We start from the raw sequence: 21,524 nt of genomic DNA, 5'->3' as shown, positions 1-21,524 counted from the left end.
CCATACTCCCCAGAACCCTCTCTCCTTTCATGGCCCCACAGCACTCAACTGACCGACTGTCCTCAGTCCTCAGACTGTACTACATTAAGTTCCATAAGCACGTCTTCAGATAGACTCTTAAGTTCTTTGAAAGCATGGGTTATGTTTTCAGTGCCCAGTACAGTGCATGACGTAAAAGGCACACAAGATGCATGATAAGTTGAACTGAATCCTAGATTTTAGAACTGGGAAGGGCCAAAAAGAGAACATTTGTTTTCAGATGCAAAAAGGAGACTCAAGGAAAAATGAGTGACTTGCCCAAGTCACAGAGACAGTAGTTGTGACAAGACTACTACTCAAGTTTTCTTTCCCAGTAAAATTCATGAGGACAGTACAGTGTGTCTCCTTCACTGTTCCAAACTGGTTCCTCAAGCACAGAACGGGGATATATAAGAGATCCTCAGGTAGGTGCTTTTTTATTCCAAACACTATAAATATCAATCCATAAATGCTGAGAAACAGACAAATGCTAGTTTAATTTTTGCACCATTCTTATATCAATTACCAAATAAGAATTCAGAGAAATAAGCAAAATCACCTCGTACAGCATCATATTATATGAAAGCAATACATGTCAAACATTTTGCTTTTTGGCATTAGCGCATTTAAAGTGAAGCCTGTTTCCAGGCTTACAGGTTGTGAGAAGCCTGTCTACATAAACTGAATACTGAGATAACCAAAACTGACATACTGTACACCAACATGCAAAAACATTATTTATACAGTACAGGCTATGTCAAACGCTAATAAAATGCAAGTGACAACTTGCCTTTGTGGAAACTAGACACAAGGATTCACATTTTGAGGAAGTTCAAGTTCACCAGCCAACAGCTACACCACGATTTGCTGCCAGCATGGAGAGGCGCTAAGGAGAATGCCTACTTCTAGTAAGTAAAAGACTTGGATTTCATCAATGGGTAAGTCAGTAAAAGAGCCAGGGCGCCCAATGAACAAATGTTAAAGGAAACAAGCAGTCTCTTTTTTGTCTCTCAGAATTAATGGATATCAGATAGTATGAGTCCTTCCAGGAAATTCACCTAAGCCAGTCCCTAGAATTCTCTGACACACGCTGCAATCTAAGAGGCCTATGAGGCTAAAAAAGGCCCGCGCACTATTAAGGACCCTCCAGAAGGTATTTCTTGCACAAGAAAGGGACACGAAAGCACTACCAGGCACAAAGGTGGAACCGTCAGCAAGGGAGCAGCCTTTGGGCGGGTCCCAACGCCAGCCCTGAGCCTCAGGCCCTCCGTACGCCCCCGTTCCAGCCAGAAGCCCAGACCCAGCACTAGAGATCCCCTCAAGGCGGGGCGGTGGCCAACTCCACTCAGAGGGCTCGCAGGCCCTTACAGACTCCCAGAGATACCGAGCGAATACCCCTCCTCAAAGAGCGACGGCCATGGCCAGGCGCCGCCGCCCACCCGATCCCGGATCGGCCCGCTTGCGGCCTTCCCCGGCCTGTCCCCCAACCCGTAGGCCAAGCCTGGCTGGTATTAGCCCCGACCCGTCTGCTGGGCCCCGACTCCGCCTGCAGGGTTCCAAAGCGGTGGGAGTGAGCAGTGGCTGGGAAAAGGGTCAGGCCGTGGCCCGCCGCCCCTCAGCACTCACCATGGCGACACCCCTAAGCCTGCAGCGAGCAGCACCCACCCCGCGCGGAGCCTCCCGCGGTCAGGTGACTCTGCGGCCCCTCCAAGCCCCGCCCCCTCTAGCTCCGCCTTCGGACACAGCAGACGACTCCTCAATTGGTCCCCCAACTCCCGCGTATTTATTGGTCCCTGTCACTTCACGGTGGACTGAAGGACCTAGGCGCCAGCCAATCTCTCCACAGTGTGTGAGAGGGCGGGGCAGTGCGGAGTAGCGGGGAAGCTCTCGGCGGCAGGAAGGGGCAGCCGGAGGGAAAGGCAGTGTTAGAGTCTCTCTAGAAGGGAGGAATGGAATGAGTGGGAGCCACCCCAGCACATTCACTTTTTGCCTTGACGTGTGTACTCGCAGCGCGCACGCGCAGAAGAATGGCCGGGATTGGTTTGAGGGGCAGTCGTAACTTCTAGTCCCAACCAATCCAGATGCAGCGAGAGGGAGGGGCCCAGCCTTAACTGGCGAGCGCAGCATCTGCGCGCGGGTTTCGTCCAGTCTCAGCTGTGGGTGTCGTCCTAGTCCGCGTCATGGAGTCTGGTCTGATCAGGCGTTTAGCCCCCCGCCTGGGCATCGCCGAGCCGGAGGTGCTGAGGTGAGTCCGGCTGCGCACGCCCCAGTAGCCCTGCGCCCTCCTCAAATGGGGCCCCATGCTTTTCCCGCGCAAAGGCAGGATTTAGGCTCTACGTCAAGAAAGTCCTACTGGCAATAGGCTCTGTGAGTTGGCCGGAGGGGCGAGCGGCCCCTGGGACCAGCTAGCATTGTGAGATGCACGGTGGTGGGAAAGGGAGAGAGGCGGAGACTTGGGTCGTTTCCCTAAAACTTACTGAGAGTGCGTTTACGGCAGAGGCAGACGGGATACAGACCCCCAAGGAGGGCAGTGTCTGGTGGCAACGACATGCAGGCAACGAAATAGGATGCGTGTGCGGAGCCGCCGCGGGTGGGGCGAAGCGGCCTGTGCCTGCTTTTAATTTCCAGAAAGCCTCGGAGGGGTTGCCGTTTGCGCTGAGACTCGATTGATAGAAACTGCCAGCCACGGGAAGATGTGGGAAGAGGGCCCAAGCTGGCACAGCAAACTGTACAAAAGCCCGGAGATGGGAAGGGCCTTTGCAAGATCCAGGGTTAGAAATAAAGTATTTCTAAATACTTTAAACTGTGGAGGGCAGGACTTAACTCTGGAGGGCAGGGCTAGGCCGGGTGCCTGGGCTGTGGATTAGTTGAGGGAAGGGAAGGAGCACTTCTTAAGAGACAGGAATATGGCCTTGTGCACTCTTAATCATTTAGAACAGTGGTTCTCAAAGTGTAGTCCCTGGACCAGCAGCATCAATATTTTCTTGTCACTTGGTAGAAATGCACATTCTTGGGCCCCACTCTAGGCCTACCGATCAGAAACTTGGGGCTAGTTTTCACACGCTCCAAGGTGACTGTCATGTACAGTAAAGTTTGAGAACCACTGATTTAGAGGAAGGAGGAACCCTGGTCTCACCTGCCTGCCTCTGTCTGTCATAGTTCATGCTTGTTCCAGTAATGGAAGGCTGAAAGGATTGGCCTTTTTTGGAGGATTTCAAGAACTTAATTCTTCCTGAAAGGATTCGAGCACAGTGATGTTTGGAGTCAGAGGGTTTGTTCCGTCTTGTAGAACCCTGTCCTCCCCCAAAGGATGTGAGTTTCATTCCCAGCCCCAAATAAACGTGCATAAGAGTTAGGGTCAGAATGAAATCCACCAGGCTGAATTTATTGCTTACTAAAGTATTGGGCAAACTTCTGTAAAAGAAAGAGTTTTAGTGAATGTGTTGCTCAGGAAAGCGGAGGAGTACCTGCGACTGTCCCATGTGAAGTGTGTTGGCCTGTCTGCACTAACCACAGAAACCAGCAATGCAGTCATGTGCCTGGACCTTGCAGCTTCCTGCATGAAGTGCCCCTTGGACAGGGTAAGTAGGTCCCACTGAATGTCTGAATAATCCGGTGTGGCACAGAATTTTAATCATATGTTTTCATCTCTGGTTGTACTAGCCCCTGTCACAACTCTGTTTTAGAATTTTCATCTAGAACATGTTATTCTAGATGAAGTTTAGAACCATTTTGTCAAGTTGGAGAAAAAAACTTTTTTGCAACGATCTCTTTACTGTTTACTACGTACTTTCCCTGAGCACTTCTTTCCTTATACAGAGCCATCATCTGTCAAACTGCCACTAGCATCATCCTCCTAAATCACATACTTTAAAACCATTGTATTATTGTTCTTCCGATGTGACAGTGGTTGAGAGCCAAGTTATGGCAAGACTCAGATGTTGAGACCAGATCTCAACACCACCAGTTACTAGTTCTGTGAGTCTCTTGTTTCCTCATCTATCAAGTAGGATAAGAGGTATCCATTTCACTGGATAATTGTAAGGTAGAAACACAATATACTATACATATATAGTGTGTATTATACACACAATATACAATATATATGTAGCACTGTTAACACAGTACCTGTCACATAATGCTATGCTGATAAAATGGTGGCATTGTAAACACCATTGGCTTCCAATGGGTTGGCTCCCCATTACCATCAAATTCTCCAGCCTTTCTTGAACCCTGCTAACCTCAAGCTACACTGTTCGCTTGACAGACCATGCACCTTAATGGCTGACTTTTAAATGCACTGCTTTTATTTTTTTAAACCCAAGATGCTCTTCTAGCAAGCTTCTGTTTGTCTTAAAATGACCCCACTTTGCTGTTACATCCTTTATTAAGCTTTTCTTCCCCAGGCAGAGTTGGTGTCCCTCAGTTGTTGCCCCTCCTGTTTCTCTCCCAGTTTCTGTCTCCTGTCCCTTTCACACACACTTACCCTTCCCACGCCAATCCCACTACTTCCCTCATTCGTTTTTCCAATGGATTACAAATTGGCACCTTTGTTAAAACAAGTAACCATATATATGTCTTCTTTTAATTCATGAACTTCCCACATGGCACTAGTGGTAAAGAATCCACCTGCCAGTGCAGGACACACAAGAGACACGGGTTCTCTTCCTGGGTTGGGAAGATTCCCGGGAGTAGGAAATGGTACCCTAGGCCAGTATTCTTGCTTGGAAAATTACATAGGCAGAGGAACCTGGCAGTCCATGGACCTGGTTACAGTCCATGGGACTTCAAAGAGTCAGACACAACTGAGCATGCACACATGCACGTGTGCGCGTGCACACACACATATTTTTTAGTTCACAGCTTGGCATTGGTAGCACTGTGTTGTATTTTAAATTATCTGCACACACGTGTGACATGACTGCCTTTCTATAGGTATGAGCTTATTGTGAGCAGTACTTAACTTGCCTGACATGGTTACTGATTTTTGAGTAAATGAAGCTAAACCTTTAAGTAGTGTGACTTGCTACAGAAATAATTAATTTTGAAAAGTTGACTTATTAAACAAGCATTAAAGTTACTAATATAGAGCACTTATGATTTTTATGATTCATTTTTTTTTTCCTTTCAAAGGCTTACTTGATTAAACTTTCTGGCTTGAACAAGAAGATATATCAGAGTTGTCTTAAATCTTTCGAGTGTTTATTGGGCCTGAACTCAAATATTGGAATAAAAGACCTATCAGTACAGTTTAGCTGTACAGAAGCAGTGAACTTGGCTTCAAAGATACTGCAAAGGTATGAGGCATATAATTAAAACTCAATACTGATAGGTAAAGTGGAAGTATCCAATGTCCTGGTAATTTTCAGTTTAAAAAATAACTAACATGCTGAAGTGACAGAATGTATTTCTTATACATTGAAACTTACACATTGATGAGTTCTTATTTGCATTTTCAGTCCCTTTGAAACAATATTTTCTAACAAATAACTCTGTTAACACTGCTTTTACTTAGCTATGAGTCCAGTCTTCCACAAACACAGCAAGTGGATCTTGACTTATCCAGGCCGCTTTTCACCACTGCTGCACTGCTTTCAGCTTGCAAGTAAGTATTCCTTTTACCATTCAAGAAAGTCTATAATTTATAAATAATTTATAAATAAACTTCTTATTCCCAAAGAATACTTCTAATTTAGTTGATCTCAACTCAAGGTATATTTTCCTAAATAACAGTAACAGTGGCCAAGTGATTCGAGTCTCAGTTTAACCCACACAGATCTGACAACTAGGAATTAGTGTTGCCCGAAGCCTACTTGCCAATATATATAAGCTGGATAATCTGATTTCAGGGTCTGCCTTTTATAAATCATGAAATCTGTCGTTAAAATAGCATTTAGTTATGATTTTCCAGTCACAGTTTTAAAGTATTGATTACAACTCTTTTTCAAGTAATTTATAAAACATTTCAATAATAAATTCTTAATTTGAATCTTTGGGGTTATCTATATGTATGCTGACTGAAATGTTACCCTGTAAATATTGGTAATTGCTATCTTCATCTAAAGTTGTCTTGTTTTATCTTGCTGGAAAACTCCTCAGAAAACGAAATTAGTTGGCTGTTAGACAATAGGTTTTTTACTACCTAACCACTAATTTTGATGTGTTTGTCTCCATTAGCTACTATTAGTGATTAATTGGCCTTAATTGAAAATGCCCTTTAATTCAATAAAAGTATATGGAGGGAATATGGCTATTATAGAAAACAATATGGACAACCTTACTTTTGAAACCAAGTTTCACTGAGCAAAAAAAGATTCAAATAGGTCTGTTATCTGAAATAAGAAGCTTACTTTGTATTTTTCATTAGTGGTTGTTGTGAATTATTATTAAGGAGGGAGTTTTTGGAGGTGAGAGTGGTTTATATTCTTGTAGTAGCATAAATATAAGCATCTTGAGTTAAAGTGAATTAAATATTTTAACATGCTGTAATTGACATTCAGCAAATTAGTTAATATCTGAGATTTACTTGAAAGAGTTCTATAGGGCATGAAGTGCTACAGTAGATGTCTTTCATGTGTCCTGTTTGTTATATAACGATAACGTGTATATTTTAATTCTTGCAGTACAATAAGTAACTAAATAAATAGCTTTAAAAGGTAAGTTTGCATGGTTTTTAGCTAATGATATGTGTGTGAAGTAAAGGGAAAATTAAACAGTTGGGAGCTCTACATAAAGCCTGAGTGGAAAGGAAATAAGTTGATAACTGGTTGGCCAAAGATAACAGTACTGATCTTAAGAACAGCAGTTTATCAAATTCTTTTGTAGGATTCTAAAGCTAAAGGTGGACAGAAATAAAATGGCAGCCACATCTGGAGTCAAAAAGGCCATATTTGATCGACTTTGTAAACAATTAGAAAAGATTGGGCAGCAGATCGACAGTGAGTAATTCATTCCATGTTTATAGAATGTGTCACTTGAAAATGTAAACCTGATGGTAAAAGTTAAATATTTTCAAACTTGCAAACTAGCTGCTTTCTGGATTATATATTTACTATAGATGAGATCAATTTTTAGTAAGAAAATTACTCTTTATTTTCAGTAACAAAATTAGTTTGTTTTCAAATAAATAGCTTACTAACTAAAAACAGCAATTAAAAAAAATGCTGTAATTCCGTAAATTTATGCCTAGAGAATAGATTCTCCCTTTTGAAGTCTGACAAGAAAAGCCAAAGAAAAGAGAAAGCAAGGTAATTTCCCTTCTCTTTATCCTAGTATTTGGTCATTTGAGATATCTAATTTTTATTTGTGATCCAAAATACACCCCAAAACTGAAATTAAAAATAGGAGAAAAATGAACTCAGATGATATATATATAGATATATATATACATCTATATATATATACATTTTTTTTCTTTCCCCCTTAAAGGAGAACCTGGAGGTTCAGCTACTCCACCACAGAAGAAAAAGAAGACAGTGATTGAACCTTCAGCAAAGGGTGAGGCATGTTAATACTAGATGAAGATTGAATTTGGTACAATAGGATTAGTGTACAATGGATTTAATGCAGTGAACTGAACGGCCCTTTGCTGCTTTAGCAGCTTGCCTTAATAAGAGTCAGATTTTACATTTGCAGCAACATGGATGGACCTAGAAATTATCATACTAAACAAAATAAGTCAGAGAAAGACAGATACCAATGATATCACTTATAGATGGAGTCTAAAATATGACACAAATGAACTTATTTGTGAAACAGACAGACTCACAGACACAGAGAACAGACTTGTGGTTGCCATAGGGAAAGGGGTGCAGGAGAGGGTTGGATTGGGAGTTTGTGACTATCAGATGCAAACTATATATAACTGATGGATAAACAGCAAGGTCCTACTGTATAGCAGGTATAGCAGGGAACTGCATTCAGTGTCCTGTGATAAACCATAATGGAAAAGAATATAAAATATATATATATATGTATGTGTGTGTATAACTGAATAACTTCATTGTACACCAGAAACTGTCACAACATTGTAAATCAACTATACTTCATTTAAAAACAAAGAGTCAGATTTTAGCTAAATCCTGTTAATCATTGATAATACCAGTTTTCAAAGCAATAGTTTACACAAGTACTGTGTAATTAAGAATATATCTGATGGCCAATAAACACATGAAAAGATGCTCAACATCACAAATGATTAGAAGAAAGAAAGAGTTAGTTGCTCAGTTGTGTCCACCTCTGTTTGACCCCATGGACTGTAGCCCACCAGTCTCCTCTGTCCATGGGATTCTCCAGGCAAGAATACTGGAGTAAGTTGCCATTTCCTACTCCAGGGGATCTTCCCAACCCAGGGATTGAAGCTGGGTCTCCCACATCGTAGGCAGATTCTTTACCATTTGAGCCACCAGGGAATCAAAACTTCAATGAGGTATCACCTCATGCTAGTCAGAATGGCCATCATCAAAAAGTCTACAAACTATAAATGGTATCGTAGGTGTGGAGAAAAGGGAACCCTTCTACACTGTTGGTGGGAATGTAAACCGATACAACCATCATGGAGAACAGTATGGCGATTCCTTAAAAAGCTAGGAGTAAATCTACCATATGACCCAGCAGCCCCACTACTGGGCATATACCCTGAGAAAACCATAATTGAAAAAGGCACATGTACCCCAGTGTTCATAGCAGCATTGTTTACAATAGCTAGGACATGGAAGCAACTTAGGTGTCCATTGACAGATGAATAAAGATGTGGTGTATGTGTGTGTATATATATATATATATATATCCATATACACACAATGGAATATTACTCAGCCATAAAAAATGAACACATTTGAGTCACTTGTAGTGAGGTGGATGAACCTAGAGCCTGTTATACAGAGTGAAGTAAGTCAGAGAAAAACAAATATAGTATCAATTCAGTCACTCAGTCATGTCTGACTCTTTGCGACCCCATGGACTGCAGCACGTCAGGCTTCCCTGTCCATCACCAACTCCTGGAGCTTACTCAAACTCATGTCCATTGAGTTGGTGATGTCATATTAAAGCGTATATATGGAATCTAGAAATATGAAATTGATGAGCCTTGCAGGGAAGGATTGGAGACACAGATGTAGCGGACATAGTCAGGGAGGGAGAGAGTAGAACAAATGGAGAAAGTAACATCAACATATATACACTATCAGGTGTAGGATGGATAGCTGGTGAGAAATTGCTGAGTAGCACAGGAAGCCCAGTCTGGTGTTCTGTGATGACCTGGAGGGATGGCATAGGGGGAGGGGAGGGGAGGGAGGCTAGGAAGGGAGGGAATGTATGTATAATTATGACTGATTTGCATTGTTATATGGCAGAAATCAACACTGTAAAAAATGTTTTTTTTTTTTTTAATATTTAAATTTAAAAAAATAGAAGAAAAAGAATACATCTGAAGACAAACTGTTTAGGTTCAAATCCTGCTTTATCACCTACTGGCTGTGCAGTTTTAGGAAAGTGACAATTTCTGTGAACCTCAATTTCCTAATCTATAAAATGTGATTAATGTTAGTACCCATTTCACGGAATTGTGAAGACCCAATTGAAGTGCTTGGGCCAAGGCTTGATAAATGTTAACTATCATCAAGAAGTCTTCAAATGCTTGGAGTATAAGGGAGCGTGAAAAACTGATGTGTTAACTTCTGTGTCCACTTTTCATTTTGGTATCTTATTCCGTTACCTTAATTAAGGTAGACATTTTAAAGCAAGTAAGCTCACTTCTTTCTTACTCATTTATAAGGATTTTGAAACATTAAAAAATTTTTTTTCTCTCATAGAAGTAGAGAATGTAGTAGAGACCCTACATAAACCGCAAAATGATGAAGATCTGACACAAGATTATGAAGAATGGAAAAGGAAAATTTTGGAAAATGCTGCCAGAGCACAAAAGGCTTCAACACAGTGATTTCAGCTTCCAGACTAACTTGTACTGCAAACCAGCAGTGCATCTGCCACCTCAAGGAAAATGTGAGGACTTTGGAAATTTGTTTACACTTTTAAAACAAAGATCCTATTCTTAACGGCAAAGAAGCCAGCCTTGGGGCTGAGCAGGATGGCTCCGATAATGGGCAGCAAATTCATTAGATCGGCCACAGTGCCTGCTTGACTCAGCCTTGGCTCCCCACAGGTCTGCACTCTACAAAATGTAATTGAAGCCATCTTGCTTTTTTGTTTTGTTTTAAGCAAAAGACAGTCTTCTGCCCTATCCATAATATGAAATTCAGGCTGAATGGAGTCTAAAGATTTTACTTAAGTTTTTGTGTAAATCTCTTGGTTTGAATAAATCCATATATGGTACAATCTTAAGTTAATAAATATTATTTTTATATGCATTCAAAGTGTACTTGTTATCAGTTTGGAAAAATTCTTGTGATCCCAAAAGCTGTCTTCTCTGACGGGAAAAAAGACCCGGGTTGCTGAACTGAACCATACTGGTCCCCAGAGCACAAACTCTTGAATCAGGCTTTCTGGGTTTAAAACCCTGCTCAGCTCTTACCACCTGTGAAACCTTGAACAAGTTAATTAGCTTCTTTATCCTTCATCTGGTTATCCCTATAGCCCAGATGGTAAAGAATCTGCCTGCAATGCAGGTTCGATCCCTGGGTCAGGAAGATCCCCTGGAGAAGGAAATGGTAATCCACTCCAGTATTCTTGCCTAGAGAATCCCATGGACAGAGGAGCCTGGCGGGCTAAAGTCCATGGGGTCACAAAGAGCTGGACATGGCTAAGTGACTAACATACATCCTTCATCTATAAGTAGGAATAAAAGAGAGGTCTACCTCAGAATAATTGGAGGAGTATCTGAGCCAATACATGTAAAGCATTTAGTGCTGCTGCTGCTAAGTCACTTCAGTCGTGTCTGACTCTGTGTGACCCCATAGACGGAAGCCCATCAGGCTCCCCTGTCCTTGGGATTCTCCAGGCAAGAACACTGGAGTAGGTTGCCATTTCCTTCTCCAATGGGTGAAAGTGAAAAGTGAAAGTGAAGTCGCTCAGTCGTGTCTGACCCTTAGCAACCCCACGGACTGCAGCCTACCAGGCTCCTCCATCCATGGGATTTTCTAGGCAAGAGTACTGGAGTGGCTTGCCATTGCTGGTAAAAGTATTTAGTAAGTATTAAAATATAGAAAGAAACAGTTATAGAGGTCTCACATAATTATATATTAGCATCATATTAAAAAATTAAGAAACAAACCAAGGTGTGACAACATGGATGGACCTAGAGAGTGTTAAATAAGTGAAGTAAGTCAGAGAAAGAAAAATACCATATGATCTCACATGTGGAATCTAAAAACAAACAGACTAACATACAGAGAACAAATCGGTGGTTGCCAGAGGGGAGGAGGGTCGAGAGAATGAGTGAACCAGATGAGGGAGATTAAAAGTACAAACTATGCGTTATAAATAAGTCATGGGGATGTAATGTACAGCATAGGGAGTATGGTCAATAATGTCATCACTGTATGATGATAAATGGTAACTAGACTGGTGGTCATTCCATAATGTATAGAAATATCAAGTCACTATATTGTACACCTGAAACTTATATTGTAAGTCAATTATACTTTAAAAAAGAGAGACCAAGATTTTTTTTTCTATCTACATACTGAAAAATATAACCTTACTAAATACTATTTATTTTACAACTATGGAAAAGGACTGGGAAAATAAGTTGTTAGCGGTTCAAAGGCATCATGCCAGACATGATTTTAACTAAAATTAAGAACACATGATCTAAGTAAATATTTCCATGAAGAATGCAATAAAGTGATTGCATCTAAATTGTTTAAACCTATTTAGGATGGTATTGGCAATAATAGCTGTTGCTTTCTATTTGCTATAAATAAGGTATAATACCTGCTACATAGAACAGAAGTCGCTAAAGGGGTGATTTTCTTCCCCAGCCCCTTTTAATTCTAGACACTTAGCAAGCTGTTGTGGTTAAAGGTCATAATCAAATGATCCCCAAACAGGTATAATATCCCACAGCCCTGTGGTAGATGGGAATGAATGTGAGCTTTGGAACCACATGCAGTTATGTTTAAATTCTGACTCTGATAGCCTAAGGAAATTTCACAACCTTACTGAGCTTCAGTTTGCTTGTTTAAAAAATAGATATATTATCTACCTTGTGAGAATTGAAGGTAATGTTTGTAAAGGGTGTGACACTTAGAAGGCATTCACTAAATAGTACTTCTGTTATTAGTTTGATCTAAAATGGGTGAGTCTTACCCTCATTTCTTTTAAGAAGGTATGTAATCTGGTTTTGGTGCCAAGATTTAGATTCTAGCTTTGCATCAAAATTAAAGCACACTCATTTTTAAAAAATAAATTGTGGTAAAATACATATGTAGTTTACTATCTTAACAGTTAAGTCAATATAGTCAGCAATGCTGTAGTGCTTCCCCGGTGGCTCAGTGGTAAAGGATCTGCCTGCCAATGCAGATAATACAGGTTCGATCCCTGGGTGGGGAAGATCCCCTGGAGAAGAAAATGGCAACCCTTCCAGTATTCTTGCCTAGGAAATCCCATGGACAGAGGAGCATGTTGGGCTGCAGTCCATGGGGGTCACACAAGAGTCAGAGGCAATTTAGTGACTAAACAAAAAAACAGTAGTGTTTAGTACATTCACATTATGTGATCTCCAGAACTTCACCCCATAAAGCTGACTCTACTCATGAAACCAATTAACAGCTCCCATTCCTCCCTCCTTCAGCCTCAGACAACCACCATTCTACCTGTGAATTTGACTAATCTAGCTAGATACTTCATCTAAGTGGAATTATACAGTATTTTTTTGTGTGTTTTTTTTACTTAGCATAATGTTCTTGAGGTTCATCCATATTGTGGCATATGTCAGAATTTCTTTCCTTTTTGAGGCCGAATAATTTTCCATTGTGTGGATATACCACACTGTGTTTATCCATTTATCTGTCAATGAATATGTAGGTTGCTTTCACCTCTTGGCTGTTGTGAATAATGCTGCTATAGACGTGTGTGTGTGTGTGTGTGTGTGTGTAGTGTTTCTTGGAGACCCTGCTTTCTATTCTTTTGGGCATTTACCCAGAAGTGGCGTTGCTAGGTCATATGATAATTCTATTTAAAAATTTTTGAGGAACCACCACACGGTTTTCCACAGCAACTGCATCATATTACATTCCCACCAGCAGTGCGCAAGAGTTCCAGTTTCTCCACATCCTTGCCAACACTTACTTTCTGCTTTATTTTCTTTTTTGGTCAGTGAGGTGGTGAGGTGATGTCACTCAGTCGTGTCCGACTCTTTGCGACCCCGTGGACTGTAGCCTACCAGGCTTCTCCGTCCATGGGATTCTCCAGGCAAGAATACTGGAGTGGGTTGCCATCCTAAATTGGTATGAGGTGGTATTTCACTGTGATTTTGATTTGCATTCCCCTGATGATTAATGAGCACTTTTTCATGAGCTTATTGGCCAATTAGGAAAATGTCTGTTGAAATCCTTGACCATTTTTTAATATGGATTTTTGTTGCTGTTGAGTTGTTCTTTATACAGTGTAAATATTAAGCCTCTGTTTAAAAAAATGATTGTAAATATTTCCTCCCATTCCTAAGGTTGCCTTTTCACTGTTAATTTCATGAGAATAAATCCAAGTACTATTTGTGATCTTCTTATGCCTTAAAAGCAAACAATGGTAATTATTTTGATTATCTGGCAGAATAAGATAATCAAACCAAGAATAAGTTCTTGGTTATTTCTTTTGGTTTTTTTTTTTAATTTATTTTTAATTTGAGGATAATTGCTTTACAATTTTGTGTTGGTTTCTGCCATACATCAAAATGAATCACCTTTCAACTATTCAGTTCAGTTCAGTTCAGTCGCTCAGTCGTGTCTGACTCTGCGACCCCATGAATCACAGCATGCCAGGCCTCCCTGTCCATCACCAACTACCAGAATTCAATCAAACTCATGTCCATCTAGTCGGTGATGCCATCCAGCCATCTCATTCTCTGTTGTCCCCTTCTCCTCCCGCCCCCAATCCTTCCCAGCATCAGAGTCTTTTCCAGTGAGTCAACTCGTCGCATGAGGTGGCCAAAGTATTAGAATTGCAGCTTTAGCATCAGTCCTTCCAATGAACACCCAGGATTGATCTCCTTTAGAATGGACTGGTTGGATCTCCTTGCAGTCCAAGTGACTCTCAAGAGTCTTCTCCAGCACCACAGTTCAAAAGCATCAATTCTTCGGCAATCAGCTTTCTTCACGGTCCAACTCTCACATCCATACATGACCACTGGAAAAACCATAGCCTTGACTAGACGGACCTTGGTTGGCAAAGTAATTGCAGTTTTTTCATTGTTGAAATTTGCTGTTTGATATTGGAACACATTCTTAAATAAATGTGGTTATGTTACACATTATTTTAATGCACATTTCTTGCTTTATGTTTTTTTTGCTAATGACATTACTTGCTGTTTATTTTATGTTTATTTTCAATTATGGAAATGATGTTAGACAAAAAGCAAATTTGAGCAATTTTCTTACCCGAGTTCAAAATGGGTTTTAAAGCAGTGGAGATAATTTGCAACATCAACAATGCATTTGGCCCAGGAACTGCTAAGGAACATACAGTGCAGTGGTGGTTCAAGAAATTTTGCAAAGGAGATGACAGCCTTGAAGATGAAGAGCATAGTGGCTGGCCATTGGAAGTTGACAATCACCAATTCATAGCCATCATTGAAGCTGATCCCCTTACAACCACACAAGAAGTTGCTGAAGAATTCCACATCAACCATTCTATGGTCATTCAGCATTTGAAGCAAATTGGAAAGGTGAAAAAGCTCAATAAGTGGGTACCTCATGTGCTAACCACAAATAAAAAAAAATCATCATTTTGAACTGTCATTTTCTCTTATTCTGTGCAACAACAATGAACCATTTCTCAATTGGATGGTGGCATGCCACAAAAAGTGGATTTTATATGACATCCAGTGACGATCAGCTCTGTGGTTGGACCAAGAAGGAGCTCCAGAGCACTTTCCAAAGCCAAAATTGCACCAAAAAATGCTCATGGTCACTGATTGGTGGTCTGCTGCCAGTCTGATCCACTACAGCTTTCTGAATCCCAGCGAAACCATTACATCTGAGAAACAGATCGATGAGATGCACCAAAAACTGCAACACCCGCAGCTGACATTAGTCAACAGAAAGGACCCAATTCTTCTCCACAACAATGCCCCACCGCACATCACACAACCAACACTTCAAAAGTTGAATAAGACCGAGAACAAGATGGCAGAGGAGTAGGTGGACATGGAGTACATCTCTCTCCACGGATACATCAGGAATATATCTTCAGACACAGAAGTGCATGCAGACCACCAGCTGAGAGTGGACAGGAGTACCTAACCAGTCAAAAAGGATATATAGAATCACGCAAAACTTGGTAGGACGAAGGAACTAGGGGGGAAAACAAAAGTGTTAGTAGGACTGGACCTGCCCTCAGCAGGTGGGGGAACTAAAGCAGGGATCCAATCCCCACATCAGGGCAATTGTCTCAGTCAGAAGAGAAACATTTAAGGCTGAGAGTGAAAACAGTTGATCTGTGGCCGCCTAAATGGAATGAGAATCAGATAGTCCTTGCCACAGCCATACATACCCTGGACAGGAATGCTAGTCCCCTGGAAGGCGCAGTGGCTGGGAGCTGGAGTTTACGGATTGTGGCACAATCCCAGGGCGAGGGCTGCTATTGACTGGGGAGACGGATTGAGGGGATGTGAGGGAGGAGATCATGGTGGGAAATGCCGGTGGAGGAAAGCCAGGCAACTATAGAAGCAAGGTGATACTGCTGAGTCATGCGTAGGGGGTGGAGCCACCACCATAGCCTCTCACTCCCCACATTCCAGCATTGGTAGCTGAACAGTAGAAAGACTGGCCCATCAAACACCTGATGTACGGAACTACAGAGTAGGACCCCAGCCAGGGGGACCTCTCTATGTGCCTGACGTGTCGAACAACAGAGAAGGACCCCAGGCAAGGGAGCCTTCTAAGTGCCTGAGCGGGTAGAGCTATGGAAAAAGACTGGCAAAGAGGCCTTCTGATTGCCAGCTACAAGAGGCTTGAAAAAAGACTCTGACAGGGCCATAACTCCTATGCTGGAGGCAGTCCATGTGCCTGCACACTTGGCGCCACCAGGGTTCCCGCAAGCCAAGCAGCTGCACCACCTTCATGCTCAACTCTCACCGGGGCAGAGCTGCCAAAGGCAGCTTGCGTCTATGTGCACAGGGTCGCTTTAGTCATGTCCAACTCTTTGCGACCCTGTAGACTGTGGCCTGCCAGGCTTCCACAAACCACTGGACCAACCTTAGGAGGGCAGAAACCAAAAGGAAGAAAGAATTCAACCTTCTTCAAGGAAAGAATTCAACTTTCCTTGAAGCCTGGGAAAAGGAGACCTCAAACACAGTAAGTTAAAAAAAAAAGAAAGAAAAGGCAGAGAAATACTACACAAATAAAGGAACAAACTGTAAACACAGAAGTCCAAATAAATGAAGAGGAAATAGGCAAACTACCTGAAAAAGAATTCAGAATAATAATAGTAAATAGTAAAGATGATCAAAATCCTTGAAAACAAAAATGGAGAAAATGCAAGAATCAATGAACAAAGACCTGGAAGAATTAAATAATAAACATACAGAGACAAGCAACACAATTACTGAAATTAAAAATACTCTAGAAGGAATCAATAGCAGAATATCTGAAGCAGAAGAATGAATCAGTGAGCTGGAAGATAAAATGGTGGCAATAACTTCTGCAGGGCAGAATAAAAAGAATGAAAAAAACTAAGGATAGCCTCAGAGACCTCTGGGACAATATCAAATGCACCAACATTCGAAGTATAGGGGTCCCAGAAGAAGAAGAGAAAAAGAAAGGGTATGAGAAAATTTTTGAAGAGATTATAGTTGAAAATTTCCCAAACATGGAAAAGAAAATAGTCAAGCCCAAGAGGCACAAAGAGTCCCATACAGGATAAACCCATGGAGAAACACACCAAAACACATACTGATCAAACAAAGACCAAACACAAAGAAAGAATATTAAAAGCTGCAAGAGAGAAGCAAAAGGTAACATACAAGGGAAACTCTATATGCTTAACAGCTTATCTTTTAGCAGAAACTCTGCAGGCCAGAAGGGAATGGCAGGATATATTTAAAATACTGAAATGGAAAAATCTACAACCAAGATTACTGTACCTGGCAAGGATCTCATTCAAAATTGATGGAGAAATAAAAAGCTTTTCAGACAAGCAAAAGTTAAGAGAATTCAAATCAAACCAGCTTTACAACAAATGTTAAAGGGACTTATATAGTCAAGAAATACAAGAGAAGAAAAAATATCTACAAAAGCACCCCAAACAATTAAGAAAATGGCAACAGGACATATATATCAATAATTACTTTAAATGTAAATGGATTAAATGCTCTAACCAAAAGACACAGGCTGGCTGAATGGATACAGAAACAAGACTCAATTATATGTGCTGTCTACAAGAAACCCCCTTCAGGCCTAAAGACACATATAGACTGAAAGTGGGAGGATGGAAAATATGTTCCATGCAAATGGGAACCAAAAGAAAGCTGGAGGAGCAATCTTCATATCAGACAAAATACACCTTAAAGAAGATTACAAAAGATAAAGAAGGACACTACATAATGATCAAGGGATCAGTCCAAGAGGAAGCCATAACAATTGTAAATATCTATGTGCACCCACCATAGGAGCACCTCAAAATATAAGACAAACACTGACAGACATAAAAGGAGAAACTGATAGCAACACAGTAAGAGTAGGAGACTTTAACACCCCACTCTCACCAATGGACAGATCACCAAAACAGAAAATTAATAAGGAAACACAAGTCTTAAATGATACATTAGATGAGCTGGATCTCATTGATATCTTAAGGACATTCCATCCAAATGCAGAAGAGTACATCTTCTTCTCAAGTGCACATGGAACATTCTCTAGGATAGACCACATCTTGGGTCACAAATCAAACCTCAGTAAATTTAAGAAAATTGAAATTGTATCAGGCATCTTCTCCAACCACAATGCTATGAGACTGGATATCAATTACAAGAAAAAAACTGTAAGAAACACAAATACCTGGAGATTAAACAACATGTTTCTAAATAACCAACAGGTTACTGAAGAAATCAAAAGGGAAATCAAAAAAATTCTAGAAACAAATGACAATGAAAACACAACAACTCAAAACCTGTGGGATGCAGCAAAAGCAGTTCTAAGAGGGAAGTTTACAGCAATACAATTCTACCTCAAGAAACAAGAAAAACATTGAATAGACAACCTAACTTCACACCTAAAACAACTGGAAAAAGAACAAAAAAGCCCCAAAATTAGTAGAGGGAAAGAAATTATAAAGATCCAAGCAGAAATAAATGAAAAAGAAATGAAAGACACAATAGTAAAGATTAATAAAACTAAAAGCTGGTTTTTTGAGAAAATAAAATTGACAAACTTTTAGCCAGACTTACCAAGAAAAAAAAAAAAAAGAGAAGAATCAAATCAACAAAATTAGAAATGAAGAAAGAGAGGTTACAATAGACAATGCAGAAATACAAAGGATTATAAGAAACTATTATGAACAACTATATGGCAATGAAATAGATAATCTGGAAGAAATGGACAGATTTTTAGAAAAGTTCAATCTTCCAAGACTGAGCCAGGAAGAAATAGAAATTATGAACAACCCAATTACAAGCACTGAAATTGAAGCTGTGATAAAAAAATCTCCCCAAAAACAAAAGCCCAGGACCAGATAAATTCACAGGAGAATTCTATCAAACATTTAGAGAAGAGCTAATGCCTATCCTTCTAAAACTCTTTCAAAAAATTGCAGAGGAAGGACACTTCCAAACTCATTCTACAAGGCAATCATCACCCTGATACCAGACAAAGACAACACAAAAAAAGAAAACTACAGGCCAATATCACTGATGAACATAGATGCAAAAATCCTCAACAAAATTTTAGCAAACAGAATTCAGCAACACATCAAAAAGCTCATACACCATGATCAAGTTGGGTTTATTCCAGGGATGCAAGGATTCTTCAATGTACATAATCAATCAATGTGATACACCATATTAACAAACTGAAAGATAAAAATCATATGATAATAGATGCAGAAAAAGCCTTTGACAAAATTCCCAGCACACATTTATGTTAAAACTCCTCAGAAAAAAAAGGGCATAGGAGGAACCTACTTCAACATAGTAAAGGCCATATATGATAAACCTACAGCAAACATTATTCTCAGTGGTGAAAAACTGAAAGCATTCCCCCTAAGATCAGGAATAAGACAAGGGTGTCCACATTCACCACTATTATTCAACCACTTCCACCACTATAGTTCTGGAAGTCCTAGCTTCAGCAATCAGAGAAGAAAAAGAAACAAAAGGAATCCACATTGCAAAAGAAGAAGTAAAGCTCTCACTGTTTGCAGATGATATGATACTGTACATAGAAAACCCTAAAGACAGTATCAGAAAATTACTAGAGTTAATCAGTGAATTTAGCAAGGTTGCAGGATACAAAATCAATACACAGAAATCACTTGCATTTCTATATACTGACAATGAAAAATCAGAAAGAGAAATTAAGGAATCAACCCCATTAATCATTGCAACAAAAAGAATTAAATACTAGGAATAAATTTACCTAAGGAGACAAAAGAACTGTACATAGAAAATTATAAGACACTAATGAAAGAAATCAAAGATGACATGAACAGATGGAGAGATATTCCATATTCCTGGGTAGGAAGAATCAATATTGTGAAAATAACTATACTACCAAATGCAATCTACAGATACAGTGCTATGCCTGTCAAATTACCAATTGCATTTTTCACAGAACTAGAACAAAAAATTTCACAATTCATATGGAAACACAAAAGACCCTGAATAGCCAAAGAAGTCTTGGGAAAGAAGAATGGAGCTGGAGGAATCAACCTTTCTAAGTTCAGATTATAGTACAAAGCTACAGTCATCAAGACAGTATGGTACTGGCACAAAAACAGAAATATAGACCAATAGAACAAGATAGAAAGCCCAGGAATAAACCCATACACGTATTCGTACCTTATTTTTGATGAAGGAGGCACAAATATACAATGGGGCAAAGACAGCCTCTTCACAAATGGTGCAGGGAAAACTGGACAGCTACATGTAAAAGAATGAAATTAGAACACATCCTAACACCATACACAAAGATAAATTCAAAATGGATTAAAGACCTAAATGTAAGACCAGAAACTATAAGACTCTTAGAAGAAAACATAGGCAGAACACTTGATGACATAAATCAAGACAAGATCCTCTATGACCCACCTCCTAGAGTAACACAAAAGTAAACAAGTGGGACCTGATTAAACTTAAAAGGTTTTGCACAGCAAAGGAAACTATAAGCAAGGTGAAAAGACAACCCTCTGAATCGGAGAAAATAATAGCAAATGAAACAACTGACAAAGGATTAATTTCTAAAATATACAAGCAGCTCATACAACTCAATGCCAGAAAAACAAACACCCTCAATCAAAAAGTGGGAAAAAGACCTAAACAGACATTTCTCCAAAGACATACAGATGGCTAACAAACACATGAAAAGATGCTCAACATCGCTTATTATTCAGTTCAGTTCAGTTCAGTTCAGTCGCTCAGTCTTGTCCGACTCTCCGCGACCCCATGAATCACAGCACGCCAGGCCTCCCTGTCCATCACCAACTCCCAGAGTACACGCAAACTCATGTCCACAGAGTCGGTGATGCCATCCAGCCATCTCATTCTCCGTCGTCCCCTTCTCCTCCCGTCCCCAACCTTTCCCAGCATCAGAGTCTTTTCCAGTGAGTCAACTCGTCGCATGAGAATGCAAATCAAAACCACGATGAGATGTCACCTCACACCAGTCATAATGGCTATCGTCAAAGTCTACAAACAGTAAATGCTGGAGAGGGTGTGGAGAAAAGGGAACACTCTTGCACTGTTGGTGGGAATGTAAATTGATACAGCCACTATGGAAGATGGTATGGAGATTCTTTAAAAAACTAGGAATAAAACAACCATATAACCCAACAATCCCATTCCTAGGCATATATCCTGAGGAAACCAAAATTGAAAAACACACATGTATCCCATTGTTCATTGCAGCACTATTTACAATAGCTAGAACATGGAAGCAACCTGTCATGGAAGCCCATTGACAGATGAATGGATAAAGAAGTTGTGGTTCATATACAAAGTGGAATATTACTCAACCATAAAAAGGAACACATTTGAGTCAGTTCTGATGAGTTGGATAAACCTAAAACTTATTATACAGTGAAGTAAGTCAGAAAGATAAATATTGTATTCTAACATTCTGAAAGAGATGGGAATCCCAGACCACCTGACCTGCCTCTTGAGAAACCTGTATGCAGGTCAG

General features: G+C 40.3%; 2 protein-coding genes across 3 annotated transcripts in view; one reads left to right on the top strand and one right to left on the bottom strand.

Moving 5' to 3' along the window:
* VPS35 (VPS35 retromer complex component) overlaps window positions 1-1,750 on the bottom strand; it is a 30,607-nt gene extending 28,857 nt beyond the window's left edge. The window contains exon 1 of the mRNA XM_055412850.2: window positions 1,645-1,750. Within this exon, the coding sequence (XP_055268825.1) occupies window positions 1,645-1,647 (3 nt within the window). The 5' untranslated portion in view covers window positions 1,648-1,750. The remainder of the gene's footprint in view (window positions 1-1,644) is intronic.
* Window positions 1,751-1,908: 158 nt separating this feature from the next.
* ORC6 (origin recognition complex subunit 6) lies at window positions 1,909-10,385 on the top strand. 2 transcript variants are annotated; one of them, XM_055412860.2, is made up of 8 exons: window positions 1,909-2,263; window positions 3,470-3,599; window positions 5,152-5,315; window positions 5,534-5,623; window positions 6,844-6,956; window positions 7,208-7,265; window positions 7,447-7,515; window positions 9,831-9,968. In XM_055412860.2, the coding sequence occupies exons 1-7, from the start codon at window positions 2,199-2,201 to the stop codon at window positions 7,499-7,501; spliced, it is 675 nt and encodes a 224-aa protein (XP_055268835.2). In that variant the 5' UTR covers window positions 1,909-2,198; the 3' UTR covers window positions 7,502-7,515; window positions 9,831-9,968. The 2 variants fall into 2 exon arrangements, with proteins under 2 accessions (XP_055268835.2, XP_055268836.2); XM_055412861.2 differs by lacking the exon at window positions 7,208-7,265 and having other exon boundaries at window positions 9,831-10,385.
* The last annotated feature ends 11,139 nt before the right edge of the window (window positions 10,386-21,524 follow it).

This window comes from Moschus berezovskii, chromosome 22, assembly GCF_049115385.1.
Source record: "Moschus berezovskii isolate FMDL1 chromosome 22, NW_MosBer_1.0, whole genome shotgun sequence".
Classification (NCBI taxonomy): Eukaryota; Metazoa; Chordata; class Mammalia; order Artiodactyla; family Moschidae; genus Moschus; species Moschus berezovskii.
The sequence above is the reverse complement of the archived record's forward strand: the minus strand, read 5'-3'. Positions and strand labels throughout refer to the sequence as shown.